This window comes from Echinops telfairi, unplaced genomic scaffold (genome assembly GCF_000313985.2).
Source record: "Echinops telfairi isolate 266 unplaced genomic scaffold, ASM31398v2 ScPeMD7_7468;HRSCAF=8506_0, whole genome shotgun sequence".
Classification (NCBI taxonomy): domain Eukaryota; kingdom Metazoa; phylum Chordata; class Mammalia; order Afrosoricida; family Tenrecidae; genus Echinops; species Echinops telfairi.
In genome coordinates, this window is record NW_022111369.1 from 62699814 (window position 1) to 62716710 (window position 16897).

At 45.5% G+C, this 16897-nt stretch overlaps 1 protein-coding gene across 1 annotated transcript in view; it reads right to left on the bottom strand.

Annotated features, from left to right (window-relative positions):
* Window positions 1-1659: 1659 nt before the first annotated feature.
* Window positions 1660-16897, bottom strand: part of TEC (tec protein tyrosine kinase) — a 136483-nt gene continuing 121245 nt past the window's right edge. Inside the window, exons 12-18 of the mRNA XM_004706275.2 lie at window positions 15673-15747; window positions 13319-13490; window positions 12983-13199; window positions 6879-6943; window positions 4306-4424; window positions 4063-4220; window positions 1660-2353 (exon numbers count right to left, since the gene is read on the bottom strand). Coding sequence (XP_004706332.1) covers window positions 2270-2353; window positions 4063-4220; window positions 4306-4424; window positions 6879-6943; window positions 12983-13199; window positions 13319-13490; window positions 15673-15747 — 890 coding nt within the window. The 3' untranslated portion in view covers window positions 1660-2269. The remainder of the gene's footprint in view (window positions 2354-4062; window positions 4221-4305; window positions 4425-6878; window positions 6944-12982; window positions 13200-13318; window positions 13491-15672; window positions 15748-16897) is intronic.

Genomic DNA, 16897 nt, shown 5'->3' on the forward strand with positions numbered 1-16897 from the left:
ATTTGTTTCTCTAGCGTACCCAAACTAACACAACCACATTTGCTTATGCACCCATGTTGTCTTCAGCAATCGTGTTGTGAAGGTGAGCATACAGAAAGTCAGGTTATTAGAACAAAGTGTACTTGCATTGAGGGAGTACTTGAGTAGAGGCCCAATGTCTGTCTGCTACCTTAATACTTAACATATATGTACAAGATCTATTTCCCTATTGTTACATATACATATATTTACGTATGTACATGCCTTTATTTAGACCTCCATGAATGTCCTTTGCCTCCTAAGTCTTTCCTCTGTTTCCACAAAGCTCTTTCTTACACCCGAGTGTCTACGAATTTGTTTCTCTAGTCTTCCCAGACTAACATAATGGGTTTCCCAGGAAGCTTTTCCAGAAGTAGATCACCAAGGAGCCCCTGGGCTCAAACCTCCAATGTTTCAGTTACCAGCTGAACACATTAACTGTTTGCACCACTGAGGGAATGACGGAAAGGCCACATCTGACCTCCCCTCGGCTTCAGTGGGGAGAAAGAGAACCCCCTCTCCACGCCAGCCCGAGGTTGATTACCACAGAGCAGAGGCCAAGCACGCTACCACACTCCATCTGCCTTTCCTCTGTCCTGACACCAACCTTCCACCCCACTCATTCGACGTTTCTGCCGATTTCAATAGTCCATTGCAATGGCCACACGTAGCTTACAGATAATACTCCTGATTATGGGATGTTATTAGGGAAGTTAACAGGTTACCACAGTCAGGATTATAAAACATGAAGGAGACAGTCTTGGGTTCACAGTAGAGCCTGCCCTTGGCCAACAGCTGCAGGTCACTCTGGTCTCCAACCTCTCAGCCACATGGTGCCTTGGCCTTCCCCTTCTTCCATGGGCTAGAAAGCCCACCTTCTACTCTGCCTCACGGCCTTATGGTCTCATGGCCTCTGGTCCCAGCCCTGTGGCTCTCTGCTCTGGTGGCCCTGGTCTCGAGTGGCATGGCCTCTGCTCGTTCCACCACTGTGGACAGGAATCTCACAAGAACAAGGTCCTCTGGTCCCTCTTCTTCCTTGACAGTCCCTGGGATTCTCTCCTTCTGGTTCTGAGATGCCCCATTCTAATACCCACTAATCCTCTCTCACGGTGTTTCACATAGTTTGTTTGCATGGTCCCACCCAATCATCTGGTGGGAGTCCCAAAGGCATGAATAGAAGGGACATTCCAAGTCATTTCTTCACCACAACCTCCCAGGAACAAAGCCAGTGGCCACTCAATCAGTTTCCCCTCACAGTCACCCAGGAGTGTCAGAGTAGAACTATGCCCTGCAGGGTTTGCAGCAGCTGGTTTTGTACGATGTAGATCCCCGGGCCTTTCTTCCAAAGGGTCTCTGGGTGGGTTTGAACTTCCAAAGTTTAAAGGAGCAGCAAAACAAGTTGACTATTTGTGCCACTCAAGGACTCCCTTCAGCTCGACAGGCATCCCCAAATACCATCCCCCACCAGAATGAGGCAAGGGTGTTGAAGGAAGAAAGGTCCAGCCCCCTTTCTCTTCAGTAAGGAATATTGTCCCCCAGAGGAAAAGGATCCCCAGCGATCAGGCCCAGTCCTCAGTCCTAAGAAGGTGTGTTCGCTGGTCTACTACAGAACTGAAATTTTCAATTAAGAGACAGTCCATGTTTCTTATAAATATATAACTTTAATATACTATATATATTTACAATATGTACAGCATACCGACATTTTCAATGTAATACTAACAGCAATCTTGAAAACAGAGATGGTTTCAAAATAAAACATGGGTGCTCATCTGGGGTGAGCTCCTCCTTGAACCAGAACCCACATACTAGACAATGCCCACATACTAGAACCCACATACTAGACAAGGCCCAGATTTCTGCAGAACTCAAAGGAGGAGGGGGTTTCAGGAACATGGCTCTAATACCCTTTCCTATTCCCCAAACCCCCCTCCCACTGGCCCCAGCTGGCACAGCCCCAGGTACAGCCCTAAATTGGGCATAGCACCTGGCACCTACTGGCCACTCGAGTGTCTATGGAATGGATCAAAGTGAAGGATTTTCATGACCATGTCTCAGACAGCGTCTCTATCATCTGGAGGAGTCCGTTTCAGTCTTAGAGCTAAAGTTCGTCTGGAAAGGAATGCATCAAGTGTTTCTCTGTCGTAAGTGAAACCATCTGCATATTCGGGTGCGGAGTAAATGAAAAAAACAAATCCAAAGCACCATTTCTTCCTCATGCTCTTCAATCTGGGGGCCACACACCACTCCTCTATCTTCCGAATGTTTCTTCACACTCGACTAGTTCATCCACCGTCCGCAGCAAATCTTCAAAGGTAGGTCTTCCCTCTGGTTTCTGCAATCGGAAATCAAAGAGAAGCTGTGGGTCCCAGAGTCGATTCCCCGGCTCTCTCCTGGTTCTAGTGGGCACAGCATGCTCCAGCGAGGGGCTCGGTGCTTTGGGCCTGGCAGGGACACATGCTAAGCAACATGGTGGCAATTCCAGTCTACCAAGAGATGCCGGGCAAGGCCATCCTGGCAAGCTGCTTCTGCATGCTCACAGCCTGGGAAACCCTGCGGGAGGCTGACAGCGCCTTAATACCTGACCAACGTGCAGTGTAACGGATACAAAATGGTCTGCCTGCAGCAGAATGCTCTTTGACGAGCATTCCAGGTGGGATCCGATTCCCAGCGGCAACTGGAAAGATTCATTAAGCAACCCCTGGTGGGCAGGGGGTTTCTATGACAAGAGAGGAACAGCTCAAAGAGTGTGAGAAGGTTGTACCATTCTCAGAAGGCAGGAGAGGTCACTGATTTGTCTTGGTGGAAACTTGAACTGGTGTGTGTTTTGCTGTGACTATTCTTGACAACACGCTAAACTGTTAAAAAAAAAAATCTCCCCCGAGGGCAGTTCCACTTGGCCGCACGTGGGTTGGCCATGAGTCTGAATGGGTCAGATGACCACTGGGTTGGCTGTGTTTGGTAGGGAGCTTGACTGGGTTGGGGAGCAGGGACGAGAGATCAGCATGGCAGGAAGCTAGGAAGATCCACCCCGTGGTCTACTCGCATGTGCGGAAAGGTTTGGGGATGAGACAGGCCCCATGGGGACATTTGTATGTGCTGGTCCCAAAGCAGCAAGTGCCTCTCCGTAGCACGCAGAGTGAGTTTGAACCAAAGAACAAAGCCGAATCCAACCCTGCTCATGCCTCCTGCCTTCCTCCCACACTTTACCCGCCCAATTTCATTTCCCGCCCAATTTCATTTCCCACCGCAGCCGCAGGGGTGCTCTTGCTTTCTGTCGCACCAAGCCCCCTTCTGGTGTACCAGGCCATGATTACTCCTGTTCTCGCAGCTGGGGTCTCACTATTCCCTTTCCCTGCACACACTCACACCGCTTCCTGATGTGCTGGTGGGGAGGAGGGGGGGCTTTCTAGTGAGTCACCGAGAGCAGGGGCTCTGGGGCCAGGCAGGCCTCTGCAGCTCTCTAGCTAAACAGCCACTGTCCAAGCCAAAGCTTCCAAGCCCCGTCCCCTCCCTGAGCGCACTGTCACAGGGAGAGCACCTGCCCCACACAGGGAGATCTGGGGAATTAAATCAGACAACAAATGGAAATCAGACAGTCAGTGCTATCTTACTACAAGTGAGTTAATAGCATTAACTCTTAAAAGTCATTTGGGTCTCTAGTACCTTCTATGAGGTAAGAAGACTATAAGAAGAGAGACCAAAGGAAGTGGGGTTTACAGAAAAAAATCTTCTCTGGTCCCCGTCAGTGCCATAGGAGACACACTAGAAAAGAAGAGCCTTTCAAACCTGGCCAGTGGGCCCGCCTCCCACTTGGGAGTAGCGCCGCCCGTATTGACTGTAGGCACCCCTAGCATTTCCCATGTTTCCCCTTGTTTCTCAGAGCAGAGTTGATAGGCTAAGCCTCCCGCCCCCAGCTTGAAACAGCCACAAAACACGTGCCCACTCAGGCAAGGGTACAAACTGGACAGGGACCATCCATCTCCCACGCCCAGATCCCTCCCTGTTCTAGAAATTCAACGTGAATGCACAGAAGAAACACACCTCCTGCCAACAGCGCAGCATCACCTCGTACACGTATTTGGATGCCAACTTGGGCCGGTAGAGTCGGTGGCCTCTCGTCACCATGGTGACCACTTCATAGTTGGTGTTCTTCTCGAAGGGCATTTTGCCTTCAGTGAATACTTCCCACATGAGGACACCTGGAAACAAGGCCCGGGTCAGCCCGTGGCACACCCGCTTCCTCCGAGCCGCCGGGGACGGGGACACATGGGGAACAGGACATACCGAATGACCACACGTCCGACTTGCTGCTGAAGCGGCTGTAATTGAACACCTCGGGTGGACACCACTTCACAGGGAACTTGGCCCCCGAGGAGCTAGTGTACTGGTCATCCAGCACGTACCTAGAGGGACACAGGCCAGGGGTTAGACCGCGGGGCACCAGCTGCACGGTGGGCACATGTACTTGTTCTTGCGTGGTTTTCCTCCCTCCCATCCGGTGGTAGCGACATGTGTAACTCTGCGGCCACACCTGGTTGATTTTCATCTCCCTCTCAGCTTTATTTAAGTGCATAGGGAGGATGCATCAACACGCCTGTAGCTACACTTGAAGTTCTCTCTCTCTCTCTCACACACACACACACACAGCACAACAGAGGCAGAATGCAGTAAGTGCTTGCACAGTTTCCTTGTAAGCAAGCTTTGCTCTTTCAAACAGCACTTTACTCCCAAGTTCAATACGCAAAGCCTCTGCAGCCGAGCCGCCCTAGAGGAAGTGGTGTCGAAGCTCTGGAGAAAGTTAGGCTCCACCCTTGAAAAGGACAGCATGTAAACAAGCACACGGCAGAGAAGAAAACCAAACAACAACAAATCCCCAACCCCCTGGCTTCAGAGTGACTTCGGACTCAGCGTGACCTTATCTAGGGTGTCTGAGGCGGGACATCTTTACAGGAGTAGAAAGCCTCGTCTGTTTTTCTCAGGGGGGTTGGTAGGTTCAAAGGGCTGATGGTGCAGTTAGCTGCCCACTGGGTACCCACAGTGCCCTTAAGTGGATGGGAGAGCATATTTGTATGCACTGAGGCATCCCCCCGTCCCTGCCACACACATTCACAATAACAGCACATAGGTGGTGTCTTGGTCGCGAGTTGGGATGCTGAACCATAGGTCAGCAGTTTGAAACCACCAGCTGTTCTGAGGGAGAAAGAGGAGGCTTTCTACTCTTGCAAAGAGTTCCAGTCTCAGAGACCCACGGCGACAGTGCTGCCCTGTCGTATGGGGTCGGTGTGAGTTAGCGTGAACTCGACGGCAGTGAGGTTGGTTCTGGTCTATTTTTTCCCTACAGACAGAGTACAGGATGCACATAATCGGATATCCAAGGTTACATCTGGGGATAATCCTAGATTAGGGTCAAAAGGTAGTAGACTTCAGCCCTCTCTATACATTTTCAGCATTTACACGAGGGATGTATTTATGTAGCAGATGGCCATTTTAAGTTAATATACAATAAACTCAAAGCCCACACCCACTGCCACTGAGTCAACTGCAACTCAAAGCGAGCTTATTTAGTTCTCTGAGGCTGTAAATCTTGGCCGGAGCAGATAACCTCAGTTTTCTCCCACAGAGCAGTTGATGGGTTTGAACAGTTGATCTTTCAGTGAGCAGTCAGTCCAATGCTTACCCAACAGGGCCACGAGGGCTGGGTCACAGGCAGTATAAAAAGAGGAGGTGGACCAGATCTGGCCCGTAGATCACTGCTCTATCACATCATGTTCTATCACATCCTCCCCACCCCAGCTCTCACCCCAGCCCTTACCATGTATCACGGTCTAGTTTTTTAAAACTATGTTTTCAGGTCTTAGGTTTCTGCCTCTTCCTGCATGTGAGCTTCCTAAGCTGCCTGTGTGCCCCTGGTACATAGAAGGTACCAGAAGATTATGGATGAGTGAATGGGCTTTCTCCAACAAAGGACAATCTAAGTACGTTTTAAAGGCTTTTCTCCCCAATCCTCTATTACGATTATAAAAATTAGGAAAATAAAAGTATGCGATATGGATGTATTAAGGACTTGCCCCACAAACACACTTCTGGGAAAACTAAGGATTCCACATCAGGGAGAAAGAAAACCAGATAGTGTCTGTAACAGGTTATACAGCCACCTAGTGGAGAAGAACTATATATACATCATGGTGTCCATACTGGGCTATTTTAATGACTTTACTTATCTCGGCACCAAAGGAAAAACTACTAACCCAAAGTCATTGCCACTCAATTGATTCGATTCACAGTGCCCCTAAGGGATCAAATAGAACTGCCACCACCACCACCACCATCCACCTCCCTCCTGCTTTCCCCCACCGCCGCCCCAGTTCCTGAGACTTTTAAATCTTGACAGGCAAAGCCAGCCTCATCTTTCTCTTGCAGAGTGGCTTGTGGATTGGAACGGCCAACCTTGTGGTTCGCAGCCCAATGCCTAACCTGTAGCGCCACCAGGCTCCTTTCTCAACACAGCTTGTTTATCTTAGAAATGCTCAAGCTAACAGTTAGAATGAATAAATGTGGCAACGAATTTTCAAAATGTTGAGAATCTAATTTATTTTAATATTTTATGCAAAAAAATACTAAGTAGCAGGAATAAAACAATTGGATCTCCCTATACAAAGATGACGGCTACAACTAATATATTGCTAATGGAACCAAAGATGTACTTTCAAAATGGTTCTTAAAACAGGACGGGGGAAGAAGCTGATGTCAACGGCAGAGGGAAAGTCACGCCTTCTGCACTTTCAGGGGGAGCTCAGAGCCTCACACCACTGTTAGGCAAAACTCTACAGGCAATGTTCACATAACCTCGGTCATACCTGGCCATTCCAAAATCGGAGACCTTCACCACGCCTGCTTCATTTACTAGACAATTTCTGGCAGCCTGGAAGAGAACATTGTAATACATTAGTTATAAGGCTCCAGATTCATAACAGAAATCTGCAAAGCTGCTCATTGTCACCAAGTCAGTCCTGACTCATAGCAACCCTGTAGGACAGAGTGGGACCGTCCCTGTGCGTTTCCAAAACTGTACAACTTCCCAGGAGTAGGAAGCCTCATCTTCCTGCCGTGGAGTGGCTGGCTGGTGGTTTCAAACTCCCAACCTTGCAGTTAGCAGGCCAGCTTGTAACCACTATGCCTCATGTTAAATGTGGTGCTACCTGTCAACAGCTGCAGAGGGTGGAAATGCCATCTTCATCAATGGTCTTGGCTCCAATGCACATTTGAAAATGAGCAGAAAGCAAGGTAAGGAAATTCTACCTGGGATAAAGTATTACGTCACCTTTACAATGGTCAGACCTACAGTATATGTGTTCTACAGAAGAGCCAATCCCAAGTTCCCCTCCAGTCCTATTCGTATTAAGGAATCTGATTATTTTATTAAGTTTCTTGAAGTCCTTAATCCAGGTTCTCCCTCGGCCAGGTTCATGGTACACAAGCATGAAGGCAATGGATGACCAATCTTTTACCCAAAGGCTTTGCTTAGTGATTGTCACATTGATCCCAAATAGTCCAAAGACAAGTGACATGGAAACATAGTTTGATTTGCCACTTTGATGTTTTCAGCACATTATAATATACTCTACTGAACTGGTCAAATACAGTTCTAGATTATTTGGTTTCTACCTTCTTGGCCCTTTCTTAAAGTTGCAGGGCTCAGGAAAATAGTTTGGTAAAAAGACAGGACATTCTTCACATCAGAAGACAGATGTGATATTTTAAATACTATTACCTAGTGTTTCCCAAAGTGGCCAATGCAATCCCCTGGGAATGCTGGAATGATCCAGGGTGGCTGCATTTTACTCTGTATTATGGGCTATAGACATTTTTAATTGCCCAAGGGGGCGTTGAGTAATTTTTTTTATGAAAAGGATGTGGTGGGCCAAATAAGTTTAGGACCCTGAGGTATAACTCATGGGCTTATGTTTATTCTTCTTTGACTGCTCAGAATGTGATTTGTTTCTGTGGTCCTTGCACTTCTATGAGCGTCTCCTCCAGAGACAGCTAGCTAGTGTCCAGTCCCTAGATCACCTCCATCTTCCCATGAAGACATCCCACAATGCCATCGTTTAGTGGTCCCCACAATTCTTTACCAGGAATTGGGAAGACAGGCGAATTCATGTCATCCCTTTACAGAGACACTAAATGTCTCCCTTAAGTTTGCACACCCATGCACTCTGATTATGTGGAAAGAGAAGGCCCCTTGGGAAAGATGATGTCTTGTAACATATAAATAGGGTGGTTTCACAATTTTGAATGGATTTCTGAGACTCATAATTGGCTCCCAAACAGCCAGCTTGTGAAACAGATCTGCGCAGCAGAACCCAAAACGTGGTCGGATGAAGACTGAGAACTTCACTAGAAGCAGTCAATGAAGCTTGATGCTTGGGGCAGAAATCATTTCCCTGAAGACCCCTCCTCATAGCCCTCACCTCCTTCCTATGCAAATGACTGCTGACTTTCCACACATTACCTATCCCCCATCCCTCTCCACTGGGTAACAGAAAAAGCTGCTAGAGTTATGGCTGGGGCATAGAGTCTCTGGAATACCACATGTTGCTCATTCTGTGTGTTTTTGGAAGGGAAAACTAGGCATCACCAAGGCCATTTTCCTTACATCCATCCATCTGCGGTTGAACTTTTTCTACTGAAAATCTCAAAAGCTGACTGAGTAAACCAGTTAGCCACAGAGGATGTGGCTACACCTGCCACCTTGTAAGGGGGGAAGTAACTTAACAAATGAATTGCTTGGAAATGGCAGGGGGATGTGTGGCATCTGTGGGGTTAAAAAAAAAAGTCCCGTCTTTGGATCCTAATTCTACAAACTAGTAATGCAATCTTGAAGAACATGCTTAATAAGCCTGAGTGTTGGTCTCCTCACCTATAAAATAGGTGTTATAAATGGACTAAATTAGGTTTTCCCAAAAGAGTTATGTTGAAGTACCTCTGTATGTGTACCTGTGAACCCCCATGCCTTTGAGTGTGATCTGGTTTGGAAATAAGGCCTTTGGAGACGTTATAAGGTAGGTAAATATGAATGAATGAATAGGGTGGGTCCTATTCTCGTATGACTGGTATCTGAATACCAGAGGAAGATGTATACAGAGACGTAGAAACCAGGGTCATGTGATGATGCTTCTACAAGCCAAGGAATGCCAACGACCTCTGGCCTTGAACAGGAAGCTAGGAGAGAGACATGGAACAGAGCCCGTGTCAACCCTAGTTTTCAACTCCTGGGTTCCATTCCGAAAAGCCACCAGCACCAGCTTGTGGCATTTTTCAATGGCAGTCTTAGGAAACTAATATAATGGGGACAGCAAACCTATTTTAAAGGCAACTGATGATAATGAGTGTAATTTTAAGCACCTCGGTTTTACTTACTTCACAATGATGCATACTGAAAGGACAATTTATATTTGTGAAAAGCTTAATAACACCTTAAATTTGGCACAAATAAAATAAAACAACACTGAACACGTATTCAAAATGGAAACTGTAAATGTAGAGACTTTAGATAAGTCTGGGTCCTTCATTAGTTCATTTAATTATTCACTGAACTATGCCTCGCATATTTACTGAGAAGCTACTGATAAAAAGCAGCTAACACGTGTGGATCATTTATCTTAAGCTAAACATTGTGTATTACCTCATTCAATCTCCACAAAAGTCTTAATAAAAAAGTACTATTATTACCATTATAATTCCCAATCAACAGAGTCTCATTCCAGCAAACCAGTTGGGGTGTGATATGGCTCTGCCTTATTGGGCTCCTATTGTTACAAAATGCATAAGGATTTTTTTTTGTATTTGTGAGACACTTCACCTGAGTTTATAAAGGGTTTTCCCATTCATCACCTGCACCCACCCCCCACCCCCCATGAGCTCTTCAGAAGCCTACAAGGACTTCCTCTGGCCCTATAAGGGATGAGAGCCCTTGCTGATGAAGGTGAAGGATCTCCGTCTTCAATGTGGCTTACAGCTGTGTCAAGAAGACCAAGCTCCTCACAACTGGACCACTAGGGAACCTCATGAAACAGAGAACAGATGGACGTTGCCAAGGGTGTCCTCTTGCTTGGATCCACAAGCAATGCTCACGGCAGCATCAGTCAAAAGAACAAAGGACACGTTGCATTGGGAAAATCTGCTGCCCAAGACCTCCTTCGAGTGTTGAAAACAAGGACGTCACTTTGAGGATGTGCTTGATACAAGCCATGGGACTTTCAATTGTCTCACGTGAAAGTTGGACATGGAGAAGGCAGACTGATGAAGAATTGATGCATTTGAATCATGGTGCGGGTGAAGACGATTGAAAGTATCAGACTGACAGAAGAACAAACAACTCTGTCTTGGAGGAAGTCCAACCAGAATGCTGCTTGGAGACAGGGACCACTTACTTAGGGCATGTTGTCCTGGAAAAGGACGTCATGCCTGGAAAAGGAGAGAGGCAGTGAAAAAAGAGGAAGACCCTGAGCCAGATGTGGCTGCAACAACGGGCTCAAACGTCGGGACGGTTGGGAGGATGGCCTAGAACCAGGCCGAGTTTCGCTCTGTTGTGCAGAGTCACTATGAGTCAGAACTGACTCTAGGGCAAATAACAACGACCACGATGAGGGCGAGTCCATCATTATTCATATTGTGCAGGCTAAGAAACAGAGGTTCAAAAGTCCAAGAAGCTCAGGTCCCCTTCAACGTAAAGTTCGGATTAAAGAGGTCTCTAAAGCCTGCCGTGGCCCAGTCTGCTGGCTGCCTTTTGTGTTACAACAGAACCCTGGCTGCTAGCTGGCACACCTTTCTCCCATGTAGACAGCTGTGGTGTTCAATCTGCTGACTTCTTGGCTGAACTGTTGGTGATCCCAGGGCACATGCTAAGCAAAACCCACCGCCTTGTACTAGATCCTGACTCACAGTGATTCTATAAGGCAGAGTAGTTCTGCCCCGTGGGGTTTCTACAGCTGTGCGTCTTTATGGTAAGGGCGTTCCCTGTCCTTCCCCTGTGAGCGTTATGTTCAAGGGAAACAATCTTCCACCTGGCTGAAGCCACCGTGTACCTGAGTTTTTGTGTTATGTGAATTCCAACCCACACGGCCTGAATAGCAATCGTCTACTTTGCTGTTACTTGGGAATCTTGTATTGCATTCAATTTCACTGGCACCAATACGAAATGCTAAGAATTATCCTCAAACTATTTCAACTGATGTGCTACTCAGTTGTTAACTGCTCTTAAAAGGGCCGTCGGTACACACCTGCTACAGTGATGTCAACGTCACAGGCACAGGGGTATTAAAGAGTCGTTTACTCATCAGGTATCCTCTGGGCTTGTGGTCAAAGGCAACTGTGAGTACTTAATGAGCACTACTTGAACAAATTAACAACTACTTATTAATTTCAGTGTTATTATTTCCCAAATCATAATAGGCACAAAGAAGGCACTGGAAATAAATAAGTGAATAAAAATAAAACTAAGTAAGAAACAACAACAACACAAGAAAGATAACACAAAATCTTAAACTCAAAAGGAAACATGGATGAAGGGATTTAAAAGTTCTGCACATCCTATTTAAAATCCTTAAAAGCCAAAAACCGCACAAGATCATGAAGGAGCTTCTGTGCATGCTTTAGTCTCTAGTTTTATATCTTTATGCTATCACATGTTTGTGATGATTTTGTGAAATTCTATTTACCTAAACATTTATTTTATGTGAGCTTTACAATAAAAGGTTGAAATTTTTTTTAAATGCTTACCTATGTAGATGGGTAGTCTGCTACACTCACATAGACGTTTATTTATGTGTTTTTTTAAAAACTGGTTTCCAAAGTACAAAGAGAAAGGTGCTTAGTTCATGAGTTTCCATATGACAGCGATGTTCTTTGGCATCACTGAGCGTGACGACATCAACTAGTGCTACACACAGCGCAGCCTCGATGGTCCAAATTCCTTTGTCCCGACCAGACAATTCTCCCCTTACAGCATTCTGTGAGCAGAGCAATATGAAAGCCCACCATTGCACCAAAGTGGAAGCAGGGTCTGCAGAGAGATTTGCTAGCTATCCCCAAAGGGACTCTGTCACCAAGGAATTCAATTCTCTCAGTCACTTCAAGTCCAGCTCCTCAACGCTTGTGACGTTCTCAGCCTAGACACAGCGGAGCATAGGAGTTAGAGACAGACTCCCTGGGTGCACATCCTGGCTCCACAGTTTACTTGACCATTAGCAAGTTGTTTTAGCCTATGGGTGCCTCAGTTTCATCTGTAAAGTGGGAACGCTCAGTCTGCCTTAGGGTGGTTATAAGAGTTCAATGAATTGATATTTGTAAACAACATGGAACAACGCCCCATTTAGAGTGATGGTTAAATAAGTGTTCTGCTACTGCTCTAGAGGAAAATGGGTCCATAGTTTGTCAGAAGACAGAACGGAAATATATCAAGAAGTATCTCCGTCACTACATTTAGAACCAGTCACTGAAAATTTTCTCTGATCTTTTCAGGAATGAACTCCCCACCCCCACCCCCAGTGATTTAAAAAAGAAAAAAAAATGGACCAAAGGATTTTACTTAAAGTTTCTGCTGAGTGTGTGACATTTTATCCAAGGATCAGAGTCAACTCTATCACTTTAGGCAAATCATTGAACTTCCCAGAAGCTAATTTTTGATGAACATAATCAGTTAGGACTCGCTATCTCACAAGATTCCCAGGGAGGTCCAATGAATGATAAATGCAGGGGAACTTGCTTGGTGATAATTAATTACATAAATCATATCAATTTAATCATTTTTTTGCCATAACCATAATAAGCTCATGAATATAACAAGTTTCAAAATAGATATTGTTGAGGAAAAATCATGAGTGTGAGTCCATCGGAGTCCATTCATTGGTTGACCCAACAGCATGAAGGCATTGGGTGCATGGGAAGGTGGGAGGTTTACCAGATCTCTGTGGATGAAGCTGTTCCGTTCCAGATATTCCATCCCTTCACACACATCCTGACACATGCTCAGCAGCAGGTCTCTGCTGAAATGGCCTTGTCTCTGTCGGAGGACATTCAGGAGGCAGCCCCTTTCCATGAACTCGACAACAATGTAAATGGGCCTCTGCTGTGTGCACACGCCATAGAGCTGGACTAACTTCGGGTGTGTCAGTTTCCTGGCAAGGAAGATGTACATACAGAGAGTCACTACAGGCAGAGGGACAGGCAGGGCGATGAGCTGGGGAAGGACCACTTTTTATTTGAAAAGGGGAGGGTGGAGAAGATAGGAACTCACATCATCAGTTTGGCTTCTTCTATGAAGTCCTCCTCACACATGGCGCCTTCCCGGATAGTTTTGATAGCAACTTTGTACTGGGCCCGCCATTTGCCGAGCCTCACCACGCCAAACAGCCCGCTCCCCAGTTCCCTCATAAAGGTCAGCTCTGAAGGGTTAATCTCCCATTTTTCTGTAAGACATGAAATGACATTTAATCAGAACCCAGTTGGAAGGAAGCAGTCATGACCAAGATCATACCATTATCAGTGAGACATAGAACAGAGCAGCAACATGCCCCTGAATTGCAAAGCATGAATTTCCACTCCCTGGGATGGACAGTCCACCATTGCAGCTGTCCTCATACAACCAAGTGAACTGAAAACGCTTCATGATAGATGAATAATAATACTGCTTAAAAGTTAATGGTACCTGATGTGGTGGGGGCTTTAAATCAATACTTCGACCACACTTCTCTCTATGCTGTTGTTGTTTCAAATTCTATTGGAATTTACCTAAACCAAACATGTTACCACTGACTCAATTCCAACTCCTGGCAACCCCACGTGTGACAGAGTAGAACTGGTCCAGAGTACATGGCTTCCTTGGCCGTAATCTTTATGGATGTAGATCACCAAGCCTTTTCTTTTGTGGTACTTTTGAGGGGTGGGGGTGGGGGTCCAACCACCACTTTTGGTTGTCGCCCTGCACAAACGCTTTGCTCCACCCAGGGACCTCAGAAACTATCAGTTAACCTGATGTTTAAAAAGCCTTGGCCTAAAACAATAATTGAGTTGGATGACTTCTCTATTACATCAATCTTATTGAGGGGGTACCCCCACAAAAAACAAATAAACAAACAAACAAAAATGGGGGGGAAATCTCCACTCCGCAGTGAAGCTTTCATAGTACACATTTTCCCCTCTAGTTGTACATCCAGCAACTTGCTCTGAGTTAGTGCACCCAGTGGCATCGCCTGGGAAGGTTCTCTCTGGCCAATTTAAGTGTGAGTCTATGAAATTTTGTTTCCTGCTTGGGAAAAATGCTACAAAACTGTTGTGCTGTCAAACACAGCTTACAAGGACAGTGCTATGGGAAAAACTCAAGTGTACAAGTGGTTTTCTCATTTCAAAACAGTGAAATGTTGATTGATGACAAACCTTGTCATTCTGGACATCTGTCAATTTCCCAAAGGGATGAAATGTCACAAAATGTGTCCACTTGTGCTCAAAGACTGATGACAGTGGAGCACTGAGGAGATGGGGAAGTTATCTGGATTGTCTTGGAGAGCTTAGTTTAGCGAACTTTTAATGAAAGGTTTGGGAATGAGAAGGGACTCTGCAGAAGAGCGTTGAGCATGCCATGCTTTGAAAGAACAGCTCCTAAGGGGTCCAGACTTTTCCCCCCAAGGTCATTACTGGTGATTAGACACGGTGCTCTTCTTACAACCCCCAAAACAAACATCAATCAAGCCAGTGGGAAATGTCATGGTCACCTCACTCAAAAAAAGCTCACCAGGTGAAATGAAAGATCAAGATGATGCTCACTTGTTTTTGTGATGAGAGGGGGACAGTGCATTCCAAGTTCATTCCACCAGGTCAGAATGTTAAATAGGGCTTCTATTTAGAGGTTCTGAATAGATTGTATAACAGTGTGAGACCCCAAAAAGGCCTGATTTGTGCCATACGGGGGACTGGCTGTGCCACCACAACAATGTAGCTGCTCACACAGCAATCTCAGTGCTCCAGTTTGGGGAAAAAAAAACCCAGCATGCCGCTCTTATCCCACGTTAACTTACTCCCTTACTCCCCTGGCCTTGCTCCGTGGGACTTCTTATTGTTTCCGTGAATGAAGAGGGACATGAAAGGACAGCAATTTAATGACATAGAAGAAGTGAAGAAAAAAATGAGGGAGTTGCTATCAGCCATCCAAACGAATGAGTTTGAAAAATGTTTCCACAAATGGAATCGCAAATTTGACAAATGTACTTTGACAGTGATAAGGTTGTTTCGTAAAAAAGTTTAAATACATAGCTTTGAAAAAAATCCGTTATTTTTTTGGGGGGGTGGCGGGGAGGTTACCTCCTTGTGCATCCCTGTGAGTAACCAACAATGGTGCTGAGAACCAGGAATAACTTTGATTTACTTTAGATGTAACACGATAAAGCTAATTTTTCATTGTCAGCCAATTTTCTATTGGGTTATGAATAATGATGAAAGTAGAAATCTTTGGGTTACTACAGCTGCAAGCATAATCATGCAAAACAAAACCCTATCCAAAAAGCATATAAAAAAGTTTCACTGTCTAAGAGTCTATATCTGAATTTGTCTTATGACAAGGAACATTAGCCAAAACAGCAATAAGATGAGGATTACCATAGCTGAAGCCTGCAGTAGTTGGTGCAGTCCCTCCTTTTACACTAACTGGGTACCGAAGCCTTGTGACGAGTCCTAGGAAACAAAACAAATACTGTAGATGAACTCGTTCTTCATCCTCATGAAAGTAGAGACATCTGAAAATTCATTCATTTGTTCATTTTCTGATCACCTTCCAAGTATAAGACAACACAGAGTGATTAGCTATGAAGTTAAGAAGAATGTGGGGGTGGGAACTAAATTTATGCAAGGGATAGAAGGGGCCTGTGATAGTTGGGTTTTATGTCAACTTGGCTCAGTCAGGATTCTCCGTGGTTCAGCAGTTGGACCTGGCAATCTCCCATGAAGGGACCTAAAGGTATAATCAACTCCATGATGGAGTCAGCTGTAGGCTGCAAAGCAGTTGTAAGAGGATTAGGGAGAGTGCAGCCAACTTACGCAGGCCTCAGCCCTCCTACTGTCGAAAGGATCTTTCCTTGGGGTTAGGGGTGGCCTGCTCCTATTAAAGCCGATTCTGTGGCAAGGCTTGTCTCTTCTTGCTGGTCTGGATCCTGCACCTACCACATCAATCTTTGGTTCTTAAGACTTAAGCCAACAGCCTGCGATACTGTCTGCTGACCCTAGGAGCCATCAGCATCTAACATCTGACCCACCAATCTTGGACTTGCACCCCTCAGCTTCCTGCTTCCTGGTTTGTCAGAACCAGCAGCTACAAAAGTCAGGAAAAGTCTCCAGGTTAACATGTGATCCATGGTCTTGAATTAGACAGGACTTTTCCATTTTTACAGCTGTGTGAGCCACTTTCTTGATGTGAATTTCTTTACACATACGTCACTGCATTTGCTTCTCTAGAGAATGCAGACTAGCACAGGGCCATAGGTAGAAAAGTCCTTAAGAATGGAGTTGCATTTTTAATATCTTAGGGATGAAGTTACTATGTGCAGTGTTAGGAAAAAAGGAGGCAGGAGGAAAGGCAAGTGGAAAGGTGGGGAAACAGAGAGACTGGGAGGATATAAGACTAGGACTCTACTCTCTGAATTTGACAATTGCTTATTTTTATGGGTCATATTTTTTTCTCTCTCTTTTTTAAAGTCATTTTATTGGGGGCTCTTACAGTTCTTATAACAATCCATACATCAATTGTGTCATGTATATTTGTACATATGTCGGCATCATAATTTTCTAAACATTTACTTTCTATTTGAGCCCTTGGTATTAGCTCCTC